This window comes from Bufo gargarizans, chromosome 8 (assembly GCF_014858855.1).
Source record: "Bufo gargarizans isolate SCDJY-AF-19 chromosome 8, ASM1485885v1, whole genome shotgun sequence".
NCBI classification, from domain to species: domain Eukaryota; kingdom Metazoa; phylum Chordata; class Amphibia; order Anura; family Bufonidae; genus Bufo; species Bufo gargarizans.
Genome location: NC_058087.1, coordinates 180,748,586 through 180,770,052, shown reverse-complemented (window position 1 = coordinate 180,770,052; position 21,467 = coordinate 180,748,586). Strand labels below are relative to the sequence as shown.

General features: G+C 47.7%; 1 protein-coding gene across 1 annotated transcript in view; it reads left to right on the top strand.

Annotated features, from left to right (window-relative positions):
- Nucleotides 1-225: 225 nt before the first annotated feature.
- Nucleotides 226-21,467, top strand: part of SLC9A3R2 (SLC9A3 regulator 2) — a 69,700-nt gene continuing 48,458 nt past the window's right edge. Inside the window, exons 1-2 of the mRNA XM_044302865.1 lie at nt 226-555; nt 9,398-9,634. Of these exons, the coding sequence (XP_044158800.1) occupies nt 346-555; nt 9,398-9,634 (447 nt within the window). The 5' untranslated portion in view covers nt 226-345. The remainder of the gene's footprint in view (nt 556-9,397; nt 9,635-21,467) is intronic.

Genomic DNA, 21,467 nt, shown 5'->3' with positions numbered 1-21,467 from the left:
AGTTGCTGTGTCCCCCCTATTATGCGCCCCCCGCCGCCTCCTGGCCCTCAGTTGCTGTGTCCCCCCTATTGTGCGCCCCCCGCCGCCTCCTGGCCCTCAGTTGCTATGTCCCCCCTATTGTGCGCCCCCCGCAGCCTCCTGTCCCCCCCAGTCTGGAAGATTCCAGGTCGGAGCAGGGGGCGGAGCCAGAGCAGCATCTTTGTGGCTTTTCCTTGTTTGCAAGTGAAACACAAGCCAGAGCGGGAGGAGGAGAGGAGCCGCCAGCAGCACTGCAGCCGCCAGCCCTGCCGCACTATGCCCCGCTGAGCGCTGCCAGTGCCCGATCACCCGCCGCGGTCCGTCAGCATGGCCCAGGAGCGCCTCCAGCCCCGGCTGTGTCACATCCAGAAGGGGGAGCAGGGCTACGGCTTCCACCTGCACGGAGAGAAGAACAAGACCGGACAGTACATCCGCAAGGTAGAGCCTGGCTCCCCGGCGGAGCTGGCCGGCCTGAGGGCTGGGGACCGGGTGCTGGAAGTCAACGGGGCGAACGTGGAGAAGGAGACCCATCACCAGGTATGATAACGGGAGAGTGGGGTCACCCGGACGGGTGTATACTGGAGAGTGGGGTCACCCGGACGGGTGTATACTGGAGAGTGGGGTCACCCAGACGGGTGTATACTGGAGAGTGGGGTCACCCGGACGGGTGTATACTGGAGAGTGGGGGCACCTAGACGGGTGTATACTGGAGAGTGGGGCACCCGGACTGGTGTATACTGGAGAGTGGGGTCACCCAGACGGGTGTATACTGGAGAGTGGGGGCACCTAGACCGGTGTATACTGGAGAGTGGGGTCACCCGGACGGGTGTATACTGGAGAGTGGGGGCACCTAGACCGGTGTATACTGGAGAGTGGGGGCACCCGGACGGGTGTATACTGGAGAGTGGGGTCACCCGGACGGGTGTATACTGGAGAGTGGGGGCACCTAGACCGGTGTATACTGGAGAGTGGGGGCACCCAGACGGGTGTATACTTGAGAGTGGGGGCACCCAGACGGGTGTATACTTGAGAGTGGGGTCACCCAGACGGGTGTATACTTGAGAGTGGGGTCACACGGACGGGTGTATACTGGAGAGTGGGGCACCCGGACTGGTGTATACTGGAGAGTGGGGAACCCGGACCGGTGTATACCGGAGAGTGGGGGCACCTGGACAGGTGTATACTGGAGAGTTGGGGCATCTGGACCGGTGTATACTGGAGAGTGGGGGCATCTGGAGCGGTGTATACCGGAGAGTGGCCGCACCTGGAGCGGTGTATACTGAAGAGTGGGGTCAGTTAGACATCTGTATACTGTACACCTCGCTCACCCCTGATTTATGATACACTGTACACTGGGGACTATAGTTATAGATAGAATATACCACTGTCACCTCCACTTCTAATAGTTGCAGTAACATTATAAAGCAGTGGAGATGGCGCTTACCTCTCCTCAAGTGTAACTGGTTATATACCAGGCAGAATATACGTATAGTATATATATATATATTCTGTGTACTGAACTTGTAGTGGCTGCTTTTCACTATTATAAGATTCCACCCTGTACATTATACCCTCACCACAGCAGAGGGGCACTGCATACCCCCATATAGTCACATAATTATCCGTCATGTGCACTGACACCATGTATACAGTCACTGGGATATAGTTGTGCAGAAGGGGATCTGTCATATCGTGCCTGTCATGTCTTGTCTGTCATGTCTTGTCTGTCATGTCTTGTCTGTCATGTCTTGTCTGTCATGTCTTGTCTGTCATGTCTTGTCTGTCATGTCTTGTCTGTCATGTCTTGTCTGTCATGTCTTGTCTGTCATGTCTTGTCTGTCATGTCTTGTCTGTCATATCGTGCCTGTCATGTCTATCTATCTCCTATCTATCTATTTATCTACCTCATATTATATCTCTGGATCACATTATTAGAGTTTTCTGGTGGTAACTACCCCATCATCATATCAGGGTAGATGAGTTTTGGATATTATGATTCCCTGTCTTCTTCATACCACCCTCCCCTCATGTCACGGGAGTCTGGGAAGCTGAGGTTTGAGGAGCTGTTTGATGGCTTCCCTACACTTGAGAGCTGCTGCCGCTGTTCTCGTGTCATAATTGGTGATTACTGTCATCCTCATATACACTTCAGACTCCAGTACTACAGATCCACCGTCTGCTCTAGATGGAGCCTTTTACATCAGCCATACTTTGATTTTCTTGATTGACTCCACCACCACCGCATCTTCTCTGAGATAAGCCGTGGCTGGGTTCTTGGCACCATTTCTTTCCCTTCATCCAAGACGTATCACCGAAGGATGTGGATTTTGGAGATGATAAATCTCAGTTTACACCCCGTGGCACTATTCTGGCATGTGTATGGGGTGTGGGGAGGGATGGCTGTAGGGTGAATGAACCTTCTAAAGTGTATGGTCAGCCTTTCCAAGCGATAGCAATAGAGGCTTCATCAATGGCTGTGGTGAGAAGAGAGCCTAGCCCTGGCTCTGGTTGGCTGTACCCCTTTCCCATAAGCTTCAATGGACCTTCCCCATGTCAGTAGGCCCTGTAATGTAAGTAAAAACCAAGAAGACCTAAAGGTCCCTCTGCCCCTTTGTTCTTGGAGACACATGAGCCTGAAAAGGGGGTACGGTGGAAGAAACAAGGGGCAGCGTTTATCCCCTTGTAATCTGGAACAAACTGAATATTCCTGAAAGCTGGAGAACAGTTTTTGGAGCCCATCCCTCCTGTTCTTGGTATTACAAAACAAGGAGCCACCAGAGGAACCACCAGAGGAGACCAAAGTGAAGGTCCCACCACGAGTCTTTTTATAGGGACACCACCCAAAACATATTACATCTAGCAAATGGAAGGTGGTCCAAGTCAGAAGCCCCCTTGTGTAGACTTAAAAAGCTCTACTGGGTGGTGACTATATGGAATATATTTATGAGGAAACTTTTCTAAGGCCCCCTTCACACGGGCGTAGCGGGTGAGGGCCGGATGCGATGCAGGTGCGTTCAGGGAAAATCGAGTAGGCACGCAATTTCAGTCAGTTTTGACTGCGATTGTATTCCGTTGTTCAGTTTTTTCCGCGCGAGTGTAATGCATTTTGCATGCGCGTGAGAATAAACGAATTGTGGTACCCAGAGCCGAACCCGGACTTCTTCACTGAAGTTCGGGTTTGGGTTCGGTGTTCTGTAGATTTGATTATTTTCCATTATAACATGGTTATAAGGGTAAATAATAGCATTCTTTAATACAGAATGCTAAGTATAATGTCAATTGAGGGTTAAAAAAATAAATAAAAACATAACTCACCTCATCCACTTGATCGTGCAGCCAGGATCCTCTTCTTTGTTCTTCTTGAAGGACCTGCGAAAGGACCTTCGCTGACGTCATCGCGCTCCCCATGTGGTGAGCGCGGTGACGTCGGCGCAGGTCCTACTGAATGAAGATAAAAGTCCGGGTTCGGGTCTGGGTACCACATTCAGTTTTTTCTCCCGCGCGTGTAAAATGCATTGCACTCGCTCGGAAAAAAAACTGAACAACGGAACGCAATCGCAGTAAAAACTGACTAAAATTGCGTGCCTACTCGCACGATTTTCCCTGAACGCACCTGCATCGCATCCGGCCCTCACCTGCGACGCCCGTGTGAAGGGGGCCTGACCCTAAGTTCACACCTGAGCGTTTTACATCGCGTTTAAACGCGCTGTAAAACGCTCAACACATGAAAACCAATGCTTCCCTATGGGAATGGTTCTCACCTGGGCGTTTTACAGCGCGTACGATCGCGCTGTAAAACGCCCGGCGCATAATCAAGTTCTTGAGCTTCTTTGGGGCGTTTTGACGCGCGTTTGTGGCCATAGGACACTGCAGTCAATCACACAAACGGGCGTTTACTATTGCAAAAAACGTGCATAAAAACGCACGTCAAAAACGTGCGTAAAACGCGCGTTTGAGAAACGCTCAGGTGTGAAAGCAGGGTTAGTGTTGGCCACTTTTCAGTCGGTGATAGAGAGCTGGACACGGTCCAGTTGGCAGGGAGCATAGGTATAATAGGCTTGTTGGTCATGGGATTACGGTCATACCACAGGCATGTGAAATGGAAATGAGCGATGTATACACCCTGTGTACCTGTCACCTCAATCTCCGTGTGACCGTGTCTGCACGGCAGGTTGTTTATGGACTGGAGAAGCTGCCATGTTTGATCTGCTCGGTCGCTTTTCATAATGCGTGTTATGCGGGATTATCAATATCTCTTGGTGAAAGAGTCTTGAGGAGGATCTGATCTAGGTGCTGGGTGTTTTAACATGAAATAAGTAAATATATTTATTCGCTTAGCCTGCTAAGCCTATTTATTCTCGAATCGTCGAATTCACGTTAAAACCATGTGGGATCATTTATCAAGCTGGTTTAGTTGCCCATAGCAACCAATCAGATTCCACCTTTAATTTTTGACAGATTCTTTGGAAAATGGGCTATGGGCAACTAAACCAGTTATACTTTACACCAGTTTGATAAATGACCCCCATGGTACCTATTAAAATCTAGGGGCCATGCCTTTTAATGCATGAACATGCTTGTAGTATAGGTCCTGGAATAAGAGCGGGCGTCCTGCATGCTAACCTCGCCCTGGTAGCTCATTTGACCATATTGTAAGGACCAGACACCTGTAAAAATAAGTCAGCTGTATAAAAGCAGGCGGTGTCTTTGTCTTCTTCACTTCATCAGGTTCAATGCGGAATCCCGAGATGACCCGAATCTCATGAGAATATCTCAGGATGCTTGAAAACACCTTGTTCAGCCTCGCAGCGCCGTCTGTATTGATCTCCACCTTGACACCGTCAAGCTTTGCAAGCAGCTGATTGGCATTGAGACCCTCTGGCTGTCATAATAGTAAGCTCTGATGGCCAGCCTGTCCTCTTGACGCATCGGGAGTACTGTATACCATTATGTCTCAGGGTTTTTCGTTAGAGCGTACATCCCATTGGAGGGCCCTGTGGGTCTGGAGGGCACTGTACGGCATACGGAGCGATCCTTAGGATCCACGTGGCGTGAGGCGTCTGTCGTTAAATATCTGCAGTCTCAGCGTGAAGGAGGCGCGATATAATGCCCAGGGGCGCCTAATATAATATAATACTCTAGCTGTACTTGGTGCCAGGGTGGTGCATCATCAGACGGTCTGATACGCCACAAAATGGGCGTAGTTTTGGAAAAATAGCACGCCATTATTTTGGCGCAAAATATTGGAGTAACTTTAGCAAGCCATGAGGTGACGAAAGGACGTGTCTATCATTTCTGGCACATATGTCACACAGCCTGCACAACTGTGGTAAATGTGGCACAGTTTGGTCTAGTTTTATGCTGTTGCTCTCCAGCTTTGGGAAAGCCAACTGATAACAAATATGGCCGTCTTTCGAGCTGCCATCTTTCTCAAGTCCGCCTAGTGATACAGGGATAGCTGGTTATCCCTAACAACCAATCGTAACGCGGCTTTAATTTTTGCAGTGTAGGTTAGAAGATAGAAGCTGCGATCCGATTGGTTGCTATGGGCCACCCTTCCCCTTGCTGCCTGCGCTCTGTTGCCGAGGGCGGCCCTCTGCCTTTACATGTTTCTGCTTCATGGCGTCTGCTGAGGAGATGCCGCCTTCTTGTATAATCGTCTGTCAGTGTATATTACCTCGCTGTATACCTCACGCCACGTGCACACATTGACGCTGGTGTAAATACGTGACCGCAAACATAGGCGAGGACATTTTCATCCCTCGGTTCTTCTCATTCCTTCCAGTTTTACTAGAGACAGTAAATCGCTCGTTAAAAATGGAAAGCTCTTCTTGTTTTTTTTTTTAAACAGCTCTGCTTGCTGTCAGTGAATAGGAACATTTCTTTCTTTACATTCCAAAGCCGAAAACCCGTGTAGAAACCTTCTATTTCTCACAGCTTGAGGGTTCGCTACATTCATATCAAGTCTGGACTCCAGGCTGATCTACTTTAGTGTTAGTTCACATGGCGACTTTTACCTTTGCCGCGTATTCCGTTTTTCAGTTATGGCGGGCCCGCTCATGGATAAACCCCCATTGAATAGAGTTAAACAGCAAGCAGGCGACATGCCAAGAAAGAACACACCTCGTGGCGCAGTCACAGACGAGGAACGGCAGGCAGGACTTCTATTATTTTCTGCGTGTTACCCCGCGTCCAACCCGCAGTTTTTGGAGAAAAAATTCTGCAGGCAAAAAACTCCACGTGAATGGCATAACATTCCGTTTTCAGCCTCCATTTGACCTATGGACGTGTCGGTACAAACGTATTTGCCGTTTGACATGCCACGTTAGGGCCACGTTCACACAGATGGTTTTTGGCGCTGTTTTTCACGCATTTTACGCACCAAAAGAAAAATACACCTATAAAAAGCCTCCCATTCAGTTCAATGAGAGGCACAACTTGCTTTTTCTTCTGTGCTGATTCTCCCATTGAAATGAATAGGAAGTTGAAAAAAAGCGTCAAAAACCGCGCAGATTCTGCGCAGATTTTTTCAGCGTATTTTTTTTAACCACTTATATAGTTTCAGCCGTAAGAATGGACATGTCGATTAGTAATTTTTTTCACAATATTGATTACAAATCCGCGGACAAATCTACTCACGTAAACTACGCTGGCGATTTCCCATGGAAATCAGTGTGTGTGTGGGGGGGCGGTATTGACGTGACCATGCACAGCGCATATTAGGCAATCGCTTATAAGGCAGTCGCTGGAACGTGACTTCCCTGACGATGACTGTGTGTCGTAGGTTTAGCCTGGAGGTGAAGGGGTTACGGAGGGAGCGTGACACTGTGTCTGGCCGTGTCACTGCTGCTGACATAACCCTCGCATTGTGCTCGCCGATCTCTGAGTGACATTGTGTTTGGTTTCATCATCGTCACTTCATGTCCCGGGACCTTAGCGTTTATTCTTTCCTTATGCTTTTTTTATTTTCCATTATTTTTTTTTTTTTACCCCCCCCCCCCCCCTCGTCTGTTTGGGGCTAAAACAAAGTCCTGTTTATGTCGGGCGGCCATGATGATTTTAGAATTGGCTGCTCTTTATCCTGTGCTTTCTGCATGCCCTGAATAGTGTATGCACCTCATCTGAATGTCAGTCTTTACTGCCAGAATGGTATTTGTGAACCAGGAAGATCACGATGAAGAAAACTATCGGTCCCACCCACATAGGAGTCTTCTGCATGACATCCTATACTGCTGACCTATGTGCGTGTCAGTTTTTATTGTAGTTCTGGGATTATATTCGTGAGAAAATCATAATGATCACTGCTATAGGTCCTGTGCCTATAGGAGAATGCATGGAGGCTTAATACTGCAGCTGTATATGGGTGTCAGTCTTGACTGTAGTTCTGGTATTGCATTCATGAGCTTTAGGATGAATAGTGCTATAGGTCTGGGAGATTTAAAGGGGTTGTCCTTTCTTCTGAAAACAGCACCACCTCTGTCCATGGATTGAGCCACATTGGAGTCAATGGGGCAGTGGTGCAATGCCACGAACAACCTGTGGACAGGGGTGGTTCTGGACGACCCCTTTAATACTGCTGCTCTGCCTTGTGTCAGACTTGTGCTTTTAGGACTATCTTCATGAACTTGGCGGATCAGGATGAACAGTGCCCATAGGAGAATGCATTTAAATACTGCCCTACCTGTGTGTCAGTCTTAACTGTAGTTCTGGGATTACATTCATGAAATAGGAAGTTAAACATGATCACTGTTTTGGGTCCTGTGCCCATAGGAGAATGCATGGAGGTTTAATGTTGCATGTGTGTGTCAGTCTTGACTGTAGTTCTGGCATTACATTCATGAACTAGGAGGTTCAGGATGAACAGCGCTATACCATTTTCCCATATAGCAGAGAACATGGCGTTTGAAGGAGCATTTGGGAGGAGTGTGGCATCCGGGTCATTTCAGGGGAGGGATCGGCAACCTCCGCCACTCGAGCTGCTCTGAAACTACAACTCCCAGAATCCTCCTTTTACTTCTGTAGGAGTTACAAGACGAGTACGCATGCTGGGAGTTGTAGTCTCACAGCAGCTGGTGTGCCGAAGGTTGCCGACCCTCGTTCCAGGGCAAAGACCCTTACCGAATACAACTTCTGACAAAAAGTGGACTTCCCCTTTAAATTGTATTTCTGCGCTGCGAGGATGGTGACACCCGGTCTCACAGCTGGCTGAAGGCTGGCATTGTTGAGAAGTTGCCCGGTTGGCACGGCCCCCCTGACATTCTCAGGTGTCTAATCCTTATTGTATAGACATAATCGGGCATTGAGGGGAATTGGGACATAGCCATGCAGGGAGGGGGCGTGTAAACCAATTTCCCTGTGACGCAGGCAAGCAAATGACGATGCTGTCCTGGCCGACAACCATTTAAAGGGAGAGCCAACGCAAAACTGATGCACTGAGGGGGCAGAGCATGACTGAAGAATTAGAAAAACACCAAAGAGATCATGCCTGTGTCATGCTCCGCCCCCTCGGAGTGCCCCTTTAAAACCTTAACAATTACAGTTTCCCAGAAAATTCTGGACCTCACAAACTTTTAAACTTCTGTCCTACTTTTGAGGGAACCAAGCGGTGAGAACCTGCATAATGGGCCGGGTGCCCAAACGAGGAGAACAATGATCATTGTCCCTAAGAAAAGCTTTTCCATAAATAAGTCCGGGTGTGGTGAACTCCGGGGCCCCCAGGGGGATACCCTGGCCCCTAAAATCCGGGTAAACAAAGTCCAAGACTAAGATGGTATCAAAATGAAAGCCGACTTGTGCCCTGTCCTCTGCAGAAGGTCGGATGTGCTCTGGGCCTGGCATCGGGGCTGGCGGGTGGTCCGCTACGTGTATGCTTCCATATGGGGGGAACCCATACAAGAGGGTACTGCTTAAAGAGGGTCTTCTGGTTTTATGTAAGTAAAGCTTAAAGGGGTATTCCCACTTTATGATGTCTTATTTATTGGTTAAGCGATCATGAGAATGAAGGGGCTGGAAGCTGATTTAGTGATACGGCCCCCTCAAACGGGCGTGACTGGCTGCAGTATAGGGCCATTGGGCCGCCCCATCATATCCTAGTGATGAGGGATGGAATACCCCTTTAAGGAAAAGTACTGCAGCTTTGTGATATACTTTATGTTAAAGTTTTTCACAGTTTTCAAGACCTCTGCTTGTTGTGAGAAAATGAAAATGTGGCCATTCGAGAGATGGCAGCCATCCCAGGTTAGCCCCGCAGGCAAATAGGGTTAAACAAGAGCAAGTCTCCCTGGTTAGGGGGGTGTCGGTGACAACCAGCAGCAGATCTTTATGTAAAGTGGGAACCCACTGTCGCCGTAGTAACTTGTCGCCTTTCTTTTTGTCTCAGGTGGTGCAGCGCATTAAAGCCATAGAGAACGAGACGCAATTGCTGGTCATAGACAGAGAGGCGGACGAGTACCGGCGCCTCTCACAATCCAGCTCGCTCCCTGAATCCCAGCCGAACTCCAGTGCCCCGTCCTCCCCGACAGTGGGCAACAATAACGGCGAGATATGGAAGACGAACGAGGACACAAGCCTGGAGGACCAGCTGCAAAATAACCACAGCACAGAGAACGGAAAACAGGTAAGAGCCACGTGATGTCACGTTTACAGGCGGCTATGCACGCACACGTCAGCTGATAACGTGGCAAAGGTTCATGGAAGATTTTTCAGCAAATTCCGCACGTGCAACCAGTTAGCAGTAATCTGCATGCAGTTACGGTGGCCTCGCCGTGTACAGTGGCTGCGCCGTATTATGTTCACTCAGCTTTCACATTCACACAACCGTATGTATTTTGCAATCCAGAAAACGCAGGTCCGCAAAAAATACGGATGACGTCCATGTTGCATCCATCGTAACTGCCTATTCTTGTCCGCAAAACTGACAAGAATAGGGAATGTTCTATTTTTTTGCGGGGGCGCGGAAATGGACATTTATGCGAACAGCACACACTGTGCATTCCTCCTTTTTTTGCGGACCCGTAGAAATGAGTGGGTCCTTGTTCGATCTGCAGAAATACAGGTATACTCACCTACCCAGATGCAGGGCAGCTGGGTAGGTGAGCATGCTAAACAGAACCCCACTTATCTTTTCAACAGTCCCGCTTCCAGCACGGCGGCTCCCGTCTCTGGAGCGGAAGTGTGACGTGCCATCTACATGCAGTTACCGCTGCCGACGAATCGCTGTCCTCAGCGGTAATGTGACGTGAGCAGCATGTGACCACTGAGCCGGGTGTATGGTAGAAAGTCATGTCTTTACCCACTAATCACAAGGCTTGTGGGGGAGGGGTGAGAACGGGAGCACATGATACAGTCGGGGCAGCGCATGCTAGAGCGTGGCCTGTCGTTTCGATATCGGAGCAGTGATTTGATTGGTTGCTTGCTAACGAGGAAAGCACTATAAGCATGCATTGGTCGGTGGAGCTGCTTCACTCCCAGCACTCTGTTTACAGTATCCCAGGGGCCCATGCTTTCTGTTGGGGGTCTGTTTCCTCTCCCCTGCCCCCGCTTCCTCATACTACACGCTCCCTCATAGTTTGGGATTTGTTGCAGAACTTGGAGCCTTGACATAAAGCAGAGCCGGGAGCTAAGTGTTCGGGATGGGAGGGGGGAGCTGCGTAAAATCTGGTGATTCCTCTCTCCTAAAGGAACTGAAGTGACCCGTGACAGTAGGAAGTAGACGTGTAACGTGTTTGTTTTTCTGCTCAGTACCTGGCATGACGCTGGCGCAACCGTATATACAAGGCCGGGGCGGCATGAGCAGTTTTTCGGTGACGATCGCCAGTGGTGGTTTTAAGCATTGCTCGTAGTTTAGAATTATTCTCTTTGCTCCAATAAATGTCAACTCTCCATTTACTGACACGCATCTGGTGAGCAGCCAGTCTGAGCACACCGAGCTTTAGTATAAAGCATGAGGGAAGGGCAGAGCAACAGCCTGAATATCCGCATTCCATACATTGATTTTTATCTGGTGAACTTGTATTTATAGAGGAGCCAATCTAAGCCCACGAGCTGCAGTATAAAGCATGATGAATGAACGGAGCAACAGCCTGAGCCCTTGATGGAGCCACAAGGTGGATTTCAGCCCACCTCTCAGACTCCAATAGACAGTGCAGCTAGGCTAGAGTCATTGATAAAAAGCCAACCACCGTGAATGATGTGCACTCAACAGTTACATAATAGCGCAGGGAAGCTGCAGGAAGGTTACCTAGGGAAGCGTTGAGGTCTCCTACAATTTGGGTTAATAGAGCCCTAGCTTAGGCCTGTCTCACACTGCTGGCATAGTTCAGGCGGAGAACAGCCTGGCTGAGCTATCTGGATTTGGCATTACCAGATGTTACTGGATGCCCTCCGGCCCCATTGACTATAATCTATCTGGGATTCAGCTGCAGAGGTGGGAGGGGGGGTCCTCTATTCTGGATCTTCATCTCTTGGCCATAGTGGAGAAAGGTTACAAAGAGCGTCTCTCGCTCTGGAGGACCTGCCCTGTTTCAGTGGGAGCTCTGTAATGCTTCATTTTCCTTGTGGTGGCGCTGCAGGGAAACCGAACACTTACTGTCGGGTTTCCCCCCTAATAACAGGTGATCGCTGGGGGGGGGCAGCACTTTCTTGAGACCCTTCAGACGAGTAGGGGGTTATCCTAAGTGCACAACCCCTAATAGTATATAGGAAATATTGACAGGTCTACATGCACAGCATTTCAGTTTATGCATTGTTTTCTGGGGTCGGTTGATGAAAAAAGACCCCCAAAAAAATAACACAGTTGAAGGAGCCCTAACAGGGTAAATAATTGGAAATGTTCTTCCTTAGTGGCGGGCGAGAGTAGTTCCTGACTTTACTAGCTCCTGTGCAACACATAAAAATATATCAGCCATAAACCACAGTCACGTTCCCTCAGCCTCCTCCGTGGTCATTGACCTCTGTGCTCCAGGTAATGCGCCCATATTGGCTGCGTGCCTTGGATGCAAACATGGACGGCTGAGTGCAGAGGTGACGGTCATCTCTGCAGCGCTTCCATGAGAGCAGCGTCCCCCCTCCCTGGTGGCAGGCCTTCGACCTGGGGACTGCCATATAATTGAGTTAGCGTCTGTAATGAGGCTGAATATAGAATCTCTTAGGATCACACATACTGCCGCTCTCCTACCTCCCTCATATCATGCAGGTAACTGTATGGTGGTGTCTACGGGGAGCGCCGACAGCTGGGATATCACTTCTCTGTGCAAATAATTACATTCTCAGAAGAGATCTGCTCCCGGAGTCACATTTTATTTGATTAGAATGAGCCCTCTTGTCATAGAAACCATCAACAAGCAGGTTAGCTGCAGCTCACAGATCATATTATGGATCTTTTGGCCCTGCATGACAAATGGTTAAAAATTACTGTTTTTGTGTCCGCAGATCTATGCATTAGGGCTCATGCACTCAACCGTTTTTTTTGCGGTCCACAAATTGCGGATTCGCAAAACACTGATACCGGCCATGTGTGTTCTGCATCCAGCCCATAATAGAACAGTCCTATCCTTGTCCGTAATGCAGACAATAATAGGACATGTTCTATTTATTTATTTATTTATTTTTGCAGAATGGACATACGGACATGGAATGCACACTAATTTCCGTTTCTTTTGCAACCCCATCGAAGTGAATGGTTCCACGTACTGCCTGCAAAAAAAAAAAAACACAGAATGGACACGGACAAATTTTATTTTTGTCTGCATAAGCCCTTACCCACAACCTGAACCCCTTTATTAAAGAGCACCTGTAAGAAGGATCAACCCTTACTAAAGCAGACATGCCGCCTGGTGGGGTCGATCCTGACGATTAAAAATGATACCTGTCTTTTGAAAATCGGTTGCTGCGTTCCCAAGAAGAAGAAAAAAGACTTTTATTCTTTATGCAAGTGAGGGCCTCAGTGCACCAAGGGGCGGGGCCTAGTCACTCAGTGCTGGCCATGCCCTTCGTCCACTGAAGCCATCATTTGCATAAAGAATACATATTTTGTTTCTCTGTAATGCCTCAACCAATTTTCACAAGACAGATATCACTTTAATCCGCAGGATCAACCCTACCTGGCATCATGTCTGGTTTAATAGGGTTGATTCTGCTGCCATATATTCTTATGTGGTGGTGCTGTTCCGCCCCCTCATTAGTAATGTCGCAGTGTGTTCGTTTTGCCTGGCTTGATTTACGCACTCTCTTATAGGAGTGGGTAAATTCTGCACATGTTCTGTATACACAAAACGGTAGTGTATCTAGCGTTATTGTTACACACAGGCATAGCCGGCATGGTCCTCTTTTCATTTCACTTTTCCTCGCTCACTTTTCATGCTCCACAAGGTTCCGGGTTTTTCTGCCAAGGCTGAACAGTAAGATGTTCATTGCACAAATCAGACTAATTATCCGGGAACGCGGCAACCGCCGGATCTTGTTTCCTAGTTAATTGCAATTATATCCTGAGCTTTTCATCTTGGTTTATTTTTCTTATATTCAGCTGTGTGAACGGTACCGGGATGTGAAGATCTAGGGTCTGCTGATGATGGTCAAAAACGGATGACCTGCAGGTAAATACCGAGAAGCAGTGGGTAATACCTGGATTATAAAGCCTGTGTGCCCTGAGGAACTTTACAGTAGTCCTATGGGTGGGATGTTTTTTTTTAAGCTGGCCATAGACTGAAGAAGGCTGCTAGTTGGTCATATAGCCATGTAAGAACCAACAATGAGTCATCCTGAAAGTTTTCAGTCCTTACCTGGATTGATCGTTCAGCACCATAAGCGTCGGCTTACAACCTATCCTTGCCTTCTGTCATTAGTCAACCAATAATGGCAGATGACTGGTGAAGAAAGTGTTCAATTCTTATGTCTATGGACCACTTTTTGTTAGACTGGTTCATTAGGTCCACCAAAAGAACCATTTTGGGGGCCATCCTCCATCTATACTAGGTCAAAAAGATTATTATAAGGTCTCAAAATGTGGACCAGTTAGGCCCATTTCTGTTTCTGAGCCTAGCCTAGCCCCTGGTGTTTTGGTGGACCAGTCCAAACCTTAGGTCCACCTTAAAGAAGCTCATCAAGTCTTATCTGGTTGTTCTGAAGGACATGCATAAGACACTGAAATACCACCACGGCGGCACTTGTTCCATCAACAACACCTTTACTCTTCTTCCTTCGATGCCACCTTTATTGATCTGCCTTCCCCTGAGTGACAAGAAACCATCGTGAGGGAACATCACAAGGACTCCACCACCATAGCCTAGATGAAGACGTAACCTATAATTTAGTAGGCCAACTCCTTAGACCGCAGTGTAAATCTACATCACTTCAGATGGCAGTGTGACCACATCGGCCATAATTTTGAACTTCGGCATATTCAGTGCCGAGAAAGTTCAAGTGAGATTTAAGGCACAATGGCGCACACACCCTGGAGGACACATTCTCAGTCCCGCTCAGAATCGGTACGAATGGCTTCATGATGGTACTGCACCTGACTCATGTTCAGCTCACGTCTCTTCTTTTCCACGTCGTGTCATGGGTATATTCCCTACCATAGACGTGCTCAGTGTTGCAATCCGATGTTACTGCTGTCAACAAAGCTTGCACTGAAAGAAACTCGCCCTCGGGGCGTCATGCTCGTAGAGACTCTGCAGGTATTTAGATGACGTACATGAAGAATGCACCCACTACTTAGTGTGGACACGTTATACAGGTTGAATTACACTCCCAGTCCTGGTGGTCCAACCATTCAATTTCTTAATACCTGTTTATTTTGGGTGGACCTCGATAACATGCCCCTGTGGTTCAACTACGTGAGTGACGCCATCTTGGAATTTGGGTTGTGCCCTCTTCTAAGACAAGGGCCTTAGACTTGATGGAAAAGAATGGAGAAAGCCATGAACTGAGGGTTAGTGGTAATCGCTGGTGCCTCCAACATCGTTGAGAAGAACATATCCCCTAAATATGGAAGACCATGAAGCCCAGTATAGGCTCACATATAACTAGCTTGAATCATGTGGCGTTTTAAATATCCAGAACATATCGGCGGTATCTTTCCACTCAGGGCCTGAGAACATCTCTTTCTGAGAACATGTGACGACTTCTAGCCAAATTTTCAAGGTTCTCGGTAACTGATTAAACATGTTTATTTGCTTTTGTTCCTGTTGACTCAGGAATTTGAGATGTTGATGGTTGTTGCACCATGTTGGTTGACTCCAGTTTATCTTTTCCTGTTCAGAGGTGTTGGTCACTTCATCCAAGTCTCCGACTCCCATGTTGCCGCCAGCTTGAGGGCCACCCTAGAGATGGTTTCCTACTGCTCAGAGCCCCATCATTTCATTATGTGGTTTTTGTTTTTTTGTTCTCCCAAGGCAGATTTGATCAAGGAGAAGTGGCCTTCAATTCCGCCCAGGATGGGGTGGTCCACCTAGTCTCTGCCCTGATAATCGGTTGTTGTAAAATTACATCTTAATTGGCCATCACCCAAATCTACACAAAACTGGCCCCGATCCAGACCACAGATCTTATCCAGCTGAAGTCAGGAGTCATTGTATGTGTAGAAACCTGAATTTTAATAATAGGCTTTTGTCCCAGCAAGGTTGTCTAACATGAAGAGTTTGTGGTTCCTGTTGTGCAGCAGTCCCTGATTAGTCCTGAACCCAATAGAGAAGATTAACCTAGTTTATTGGATCCAAATGTTAGAAGTTTTGCCTACATGTATTTAAAAGAATATCTGAAATTCTACAGCTGCTAAATATGGACTATAAAGTACAGTATCTATCTATCTCCTATCTATCTATCTATCTCCTATCTATCTATCTATCTATCTATCTATCTATCTATCTATCCATCCCATATTCTCATATCTATAGATCTCATATATAAAAAAGAAAACGAGAGCTGCACCGCTGCAATTTGTAGAAATGGTGTGCCGGCGGTTATGAACATGATCAAAAAGCTTCCATAAAAATAATTGAAGAAATTCCACGGCACAAAAAAATTCAGTAATAATGCCTTTTTTTCGCCAATGTGACTTTTCAGTCCTCTTACTGGTGCTTTTCTCAAGAAATTAGTGCTTGCGTTGCTTGAGAAAAGTCTCAGTAAGAGAACTGGTGAATAAAGGATTCTTTTTTGGGGGAGTGCTGTGGAATTTATTCAATTTTCTGTGTCTATCTATAATCTGTATCTTTTGTATCATTGCATATGTTCCTTTGTCTCTATATGGGATTCGCCATTCTCCCAGAGGAAGTACAGAACACGTATACATGTATATTTGTACGGTCCCTTACCATATTACAGCTGTGTGTCACAGGCCATGAACGGGGAGCGTGTGGAAGGGCAGATATCGCTGGGAGCCGATCCACTTGGAAGAATCCCGTTTCCTGGCTGTGAATGGAGATGAGGGAAGAGTTGTAGCTGCTGCTTAGGACGCCTTTTGTGTTAATTTCATATGGAAGTGATTTTAAGTCAAGTGGCTGTTGTAGACAGAACGTGGATATATGACCGCCCTGAGGATAAAATCAGAGGCCTGCAGCTCACTTCCCAATTACATCACGGGTCTGTCAAAGGGATTGTCCAGGATTAGAAAAACATGGCTGCAGCGCCACACCAGTCTGTGGGTTGTGTGTGGTATTGCAGCTTGGTTCCACTGAAGTGAATGGAAATGAACTGCAGTACCACACACAATCTTCTAAGGTCCTCCTGTAAAGGCATGTTCGCACTGTGAATTTTCCATGTGGCTTTTGGCTTGAGTTTCCAAACAGAAACCATAGCGGGTGATGTGCGAAACATGCCCTTAAACAGTTTTCCCCCAGATTTTACCTCTCCCACATACCTGGTAGAAAGAGCTTCTCGTGAAGCCGCATCCTATTGTTCTATCCCTGTGGCACAATGTACCGCACGCTGTGTACAGTAAATTTATTTACAGTGTAAATGAGGATTAGTAAATGCCCCGGCGACAGTGGTTGGCAAATGCCCGCTGACTGACTGCGCTAGGACCTTATGGATGCAAAGATGGGTAGCAGCCGATCACAGCGCTTCTGTAAAATAGGCGTAATGCTAAATCCAACCTTACCTACAGTGTATTATACGCCGGCACGCAAAAAACAAACTAGACCACACTATATGTTGCACCACACTGCTCCATGCGACACATGCAAACACTGGAGAAACATGGGTTAATCAGAATTGCATTATTACTATACTTACTATATGAATATTAGAAGTTCTTAGTGCATATTTTTGATCACAACTGTGTTGGACCCATCTACCCGAGACAAGGTGGACTCTGCAGATGGGACCTACACTATCGGACTTGCCTCTCCTGTTACTAAAGCTTATACTAGACGGGCAGATAATCTTTAAAGACTATGTACACCTTTGTGGGCAATTTTTTTTAAATTATTGCATTGTATTCATTTTGAGCTAAAAATATATATTTTTAATTTGGTCTTTATTAATAAAAAATATGGAGCTCTTTTTTCTGTACAGGGCTGAGATGCTCTAGTGGCACCCTTTGGATTTTCTGTCTTTTCCGTCAGACCAGGAGCTGACAGACTCCTTCTCTCTGCTCTTTGACCTCCTAAACACTCATTATAGCTCAGGTCTTATCTTACTGATAAGAATGTAGCTTAAATAAATGTTTATGATTATGACCTCTCAGAAGTGTAGATGTCCAAAGTGAAAGTATCAGTTACACAGCTAGAAAAACCCTTTGTGACAAAACATCATAATATTTTTAATAAAGGCCAATTGAAAAAAATATTTTTAGCCAAAAATGAGTAGCATGCAGTCATAAAAAAAATTGCCTTTGAAGGTGTACATAGCCTTTAAAGGGAACCTGTCACCAGGATTTTGGGTATAGAGCTGAGGACATGGGTTGCTAGATGTCCGCTAGCACATCTGCACTACCCAGTCCCCATAGCTCTGTGTGCTCTTATTGTGTATAAAACGATTTGATACATATGCAAATTACCCTGAGATGAGTCAGAGCTTGAAAATATGACTCTTCTCTGGTCACACAAGTAAGATATGACTCTTTTAAGTTAATTTGCATATGTATCAAATCGGGATTGTTACACAATAAAAGCACACAGAGCTATAGGGACTGGGTATTGCGGATGTGCTAGCGGCCATCTAGCAACCCATGTCCTTAGCTCTATACACAAAATCCCGGTGACAGGTTCCCTTTAAGTTCATCGTTAACAAGCGTTGGTATAAATGCTTGTTAGCGATGATCTGACGCAGATTACCTTTAGCGATTGACGCAGATTTATCTTTAGCGATTATCTGACGCAGATTCATCGGGTAATTGGAATCTTTCAGCAGGTTTAAAAATCATTGTTTGTCGGCGGCAGATTGTGCCGTGTAATTGCGATCTGCTGCCGGCATACAATAATTCGGTATGAGGACGAGCAATGGCATAAACGATCGCTGGTCCCCATACTGAGGAGGAGATGTCTGCATGTAATAGCAGTGGTCTCCTCCGAAAGTGAGCAGGCGATTGCTGGAAAGGAACACTTCCCTCCCGACAATCGCGTAGATGATCTGTAGGTGTAATATAAGCTTAAAAGGGTTGTCTCATCATAGACAATGGGGGCATATCGCTAGGATATGCTCCCATTGTCTTATAGGTGCGGGTCCCACCGCTGGGACCCACACTTATATCGAGAAAGGAGCCCCGCAAGATGGTGGCTGGAGGACTCTGGTCCGACCACCACCAAGCCGGCTCCCCGTAGGAGTGAATGGGATCACACCTCGCATGACCGGCCACCGCTCCCATTCACTTCTATGGGCTCAACGGAAATAGCCGAATTTTCGCCGGCCCCGTAGAAAATGAATAAAGGGCGGCTGCGCATGCGCAGTGCGCCCTCCTTCACTTTCGGGGCTCCGTTCTCAATATAGGTGGGACCCGCACCTATAAGACAATGGGGGCATATCCTAGCGATACCCCCCCCCCCCATTGTCTGTCATGAGACAACCCCTTTAATCCTAGGATGATTGTCCTAAATACATGATAGATGTACGTGGTTATAGTCTGATTATGGTATGACCTGAGGTAAACACAGAGCATATAAAAAGCCAGCATTATCTAACTGGCTGAGGTCCCAGATCTGGCTGGTCTGGGGTCGAGCGCCCCCTATTGCATCAGTCTCGTTGTGTAGTCTGCAGCGCCCCCTATAACAGCAGTCTGGATGTGTAGTCTGGAGCACCCCTAAAACAGCAGTCTAGATGTGTAGTCTGGAGCGCCCCCTATAACAGCAGTCTGGATGTGTAGTCTGGAGCGCCCCCTATAACACCGGTCTGGATGTGTAGTCTGGAGCGCCCCTAAAACAGCAGTCTAGATGTGTAGTCTGAAGCGCCCCTAAAACAGCAGTCTAGATGTGTAGTCTGGAGCGCCCCCTATAACAGCAGTCTGGATGTGTAGTCTGGAGCGCCCCCCTATAACAGCAGTCTGGATGTATAGTCTGGAGCGCCCCCCTATAACGGCAGTCTGGATGTATAGTCTGGAGCGCCCCCTATATCAGCAGTCTGGATGTGTAGTCTGCAGCGCCCACTATAACAGCAGTCTGGATTTGTAGTCTGGAGCGCCCCCTATAACAGCAGTCTGGATGTGTAGTCTGGAGCTCCCCCTATAACAGCAGTCTGGATGTGTAGTCTGGAGCGCCCCCTATAACAGCAGTCTGGATGTGTAGTCTGGAGCGCCCCCCTATAACAGCAGTCTGGATGTATAGTCTGGAGCGCCCCCTATATCAACAGTCTGGATGTGTAGTCTGGAGCGCCCCCTATAACAGCAATCTGGATGTATAGTCTGGAGCGCCCCCTATATCAGCAGTCTGGATGTGTAGTCTGGAGCGCCCCCTATAACAGCAATCTGGATGTGTAGTCTGGAGCGCCCCCTATAACAGCAGTCTAGATGTGTAGTCTGGAGCGCCCCCTATAACAGCAGTCTGGATAAAGTGTTTCCTATTCTATAGTATAGAATGCCCCCTAGACCAGTGGTGGCGAACCTATGGCACGGGTGCCAGAGGCGGCACTCATGCCCCCTTTTTGTGGGCACCCACACCCTGGAAAAAGTCTATGGTGTACCAATATGACTTAGACTTCTCCTGCCATTCATCAGCGCAGGGCGCACTATGAACAGCACAGGCAGCGCATTGTATGTAGGCAGCTATTATAGCTAAATGACAAAGTACATAGAAGATACACTATACTGGACTGTAGTATTCAGGTTAACTTGCCGCTTTGGCACTTATAAATATAAATGGCTATAAATAAGTTGGTTTTGGGTTGCAGTTTGGGCACTTGATCTCTAAAAGGTTCACCATCACTGCCCTAGACCATTAAAATGTATAGACCTAAACCGTAAGTATTCTACTCTGCCATTATGTTAAGTTGGGGATATTTGATCACTGACTCGGTTGGCACTGTTGTGGCCCATTATTGTAGCAGGCACAAGGAGGCCTGTCCAATCATACATGAGGAAGCACGTGAGCAGCAGGTCCTATGTAACACTGGCGATAATCGGGAGTGAGCAGCAGGTCCTATGTAACACTGGCGATAATCGGGAGTGAGCAGCAGGTCCTATGTAACACTGGCGATAATCGGGAGTGAGCAGCAGGTCCTATGTAACACTGGCGATTATCGGGGTGAGCAGCAGGTCCTATGTAACACTGGCGATAATCGGGGGGTGAGCAGCAGGTCCTATGTAACACTGGCGATAATCGGGAGTGAGCAGCAGGTCCTATGTAACACTGGCGATAATCGGGGGGTGAGCAGCAGGTCCTATGTAACACTGGCGATAATCGGGGGTGAGCAGCAGGTCCTATGTAACACTGGCGATAATCGGGGGTGAGCAGCAGGTCCTCTGTAACACTGGCGATAATCGGGGGTGAGCAGCAGGTCCTATGTAACACTGGTGAATATCAGGGGGGTGAGCAGCAGGTCCTATGTAACACTGGCGATAATCGGGGGTGAGCAGCAGGTCCTATGTAACACTGGCGATAATCGGGGGTGAGCAGCAGGTCCTATGTAACACTGGTGAATATCAGGGGGGTGAGCAGCAGGTCCTATGTAACACTGGCGATAATCGGGGGTGAGCAGCAGGTCCTATGTAACACTGGCGATAATCGGGGGTGAGCAGCAGGTCCTATGTAACACTGGCGATAATCGGGGGTGAGCAGCAGGTCCTATGTAACACTGGCGATAATCGGGGGGTGAGCAGCAGGTCCTATATAACACTGGCGATAATCGGGGGTGAGCAGCAGGTCCTATATAACACTGGCGATAATCGGGGGTGAGCAGCAGGTCCTATGTAACACTGGCGATAATCGGGGGTGAGCAGCAGGTCCTATGTAACACTGGCGATAATCGGGGGTGAGCAGCAGGTCCTATGTAACACTGGCGATAATCGGGGGGTGAGCAGCAGG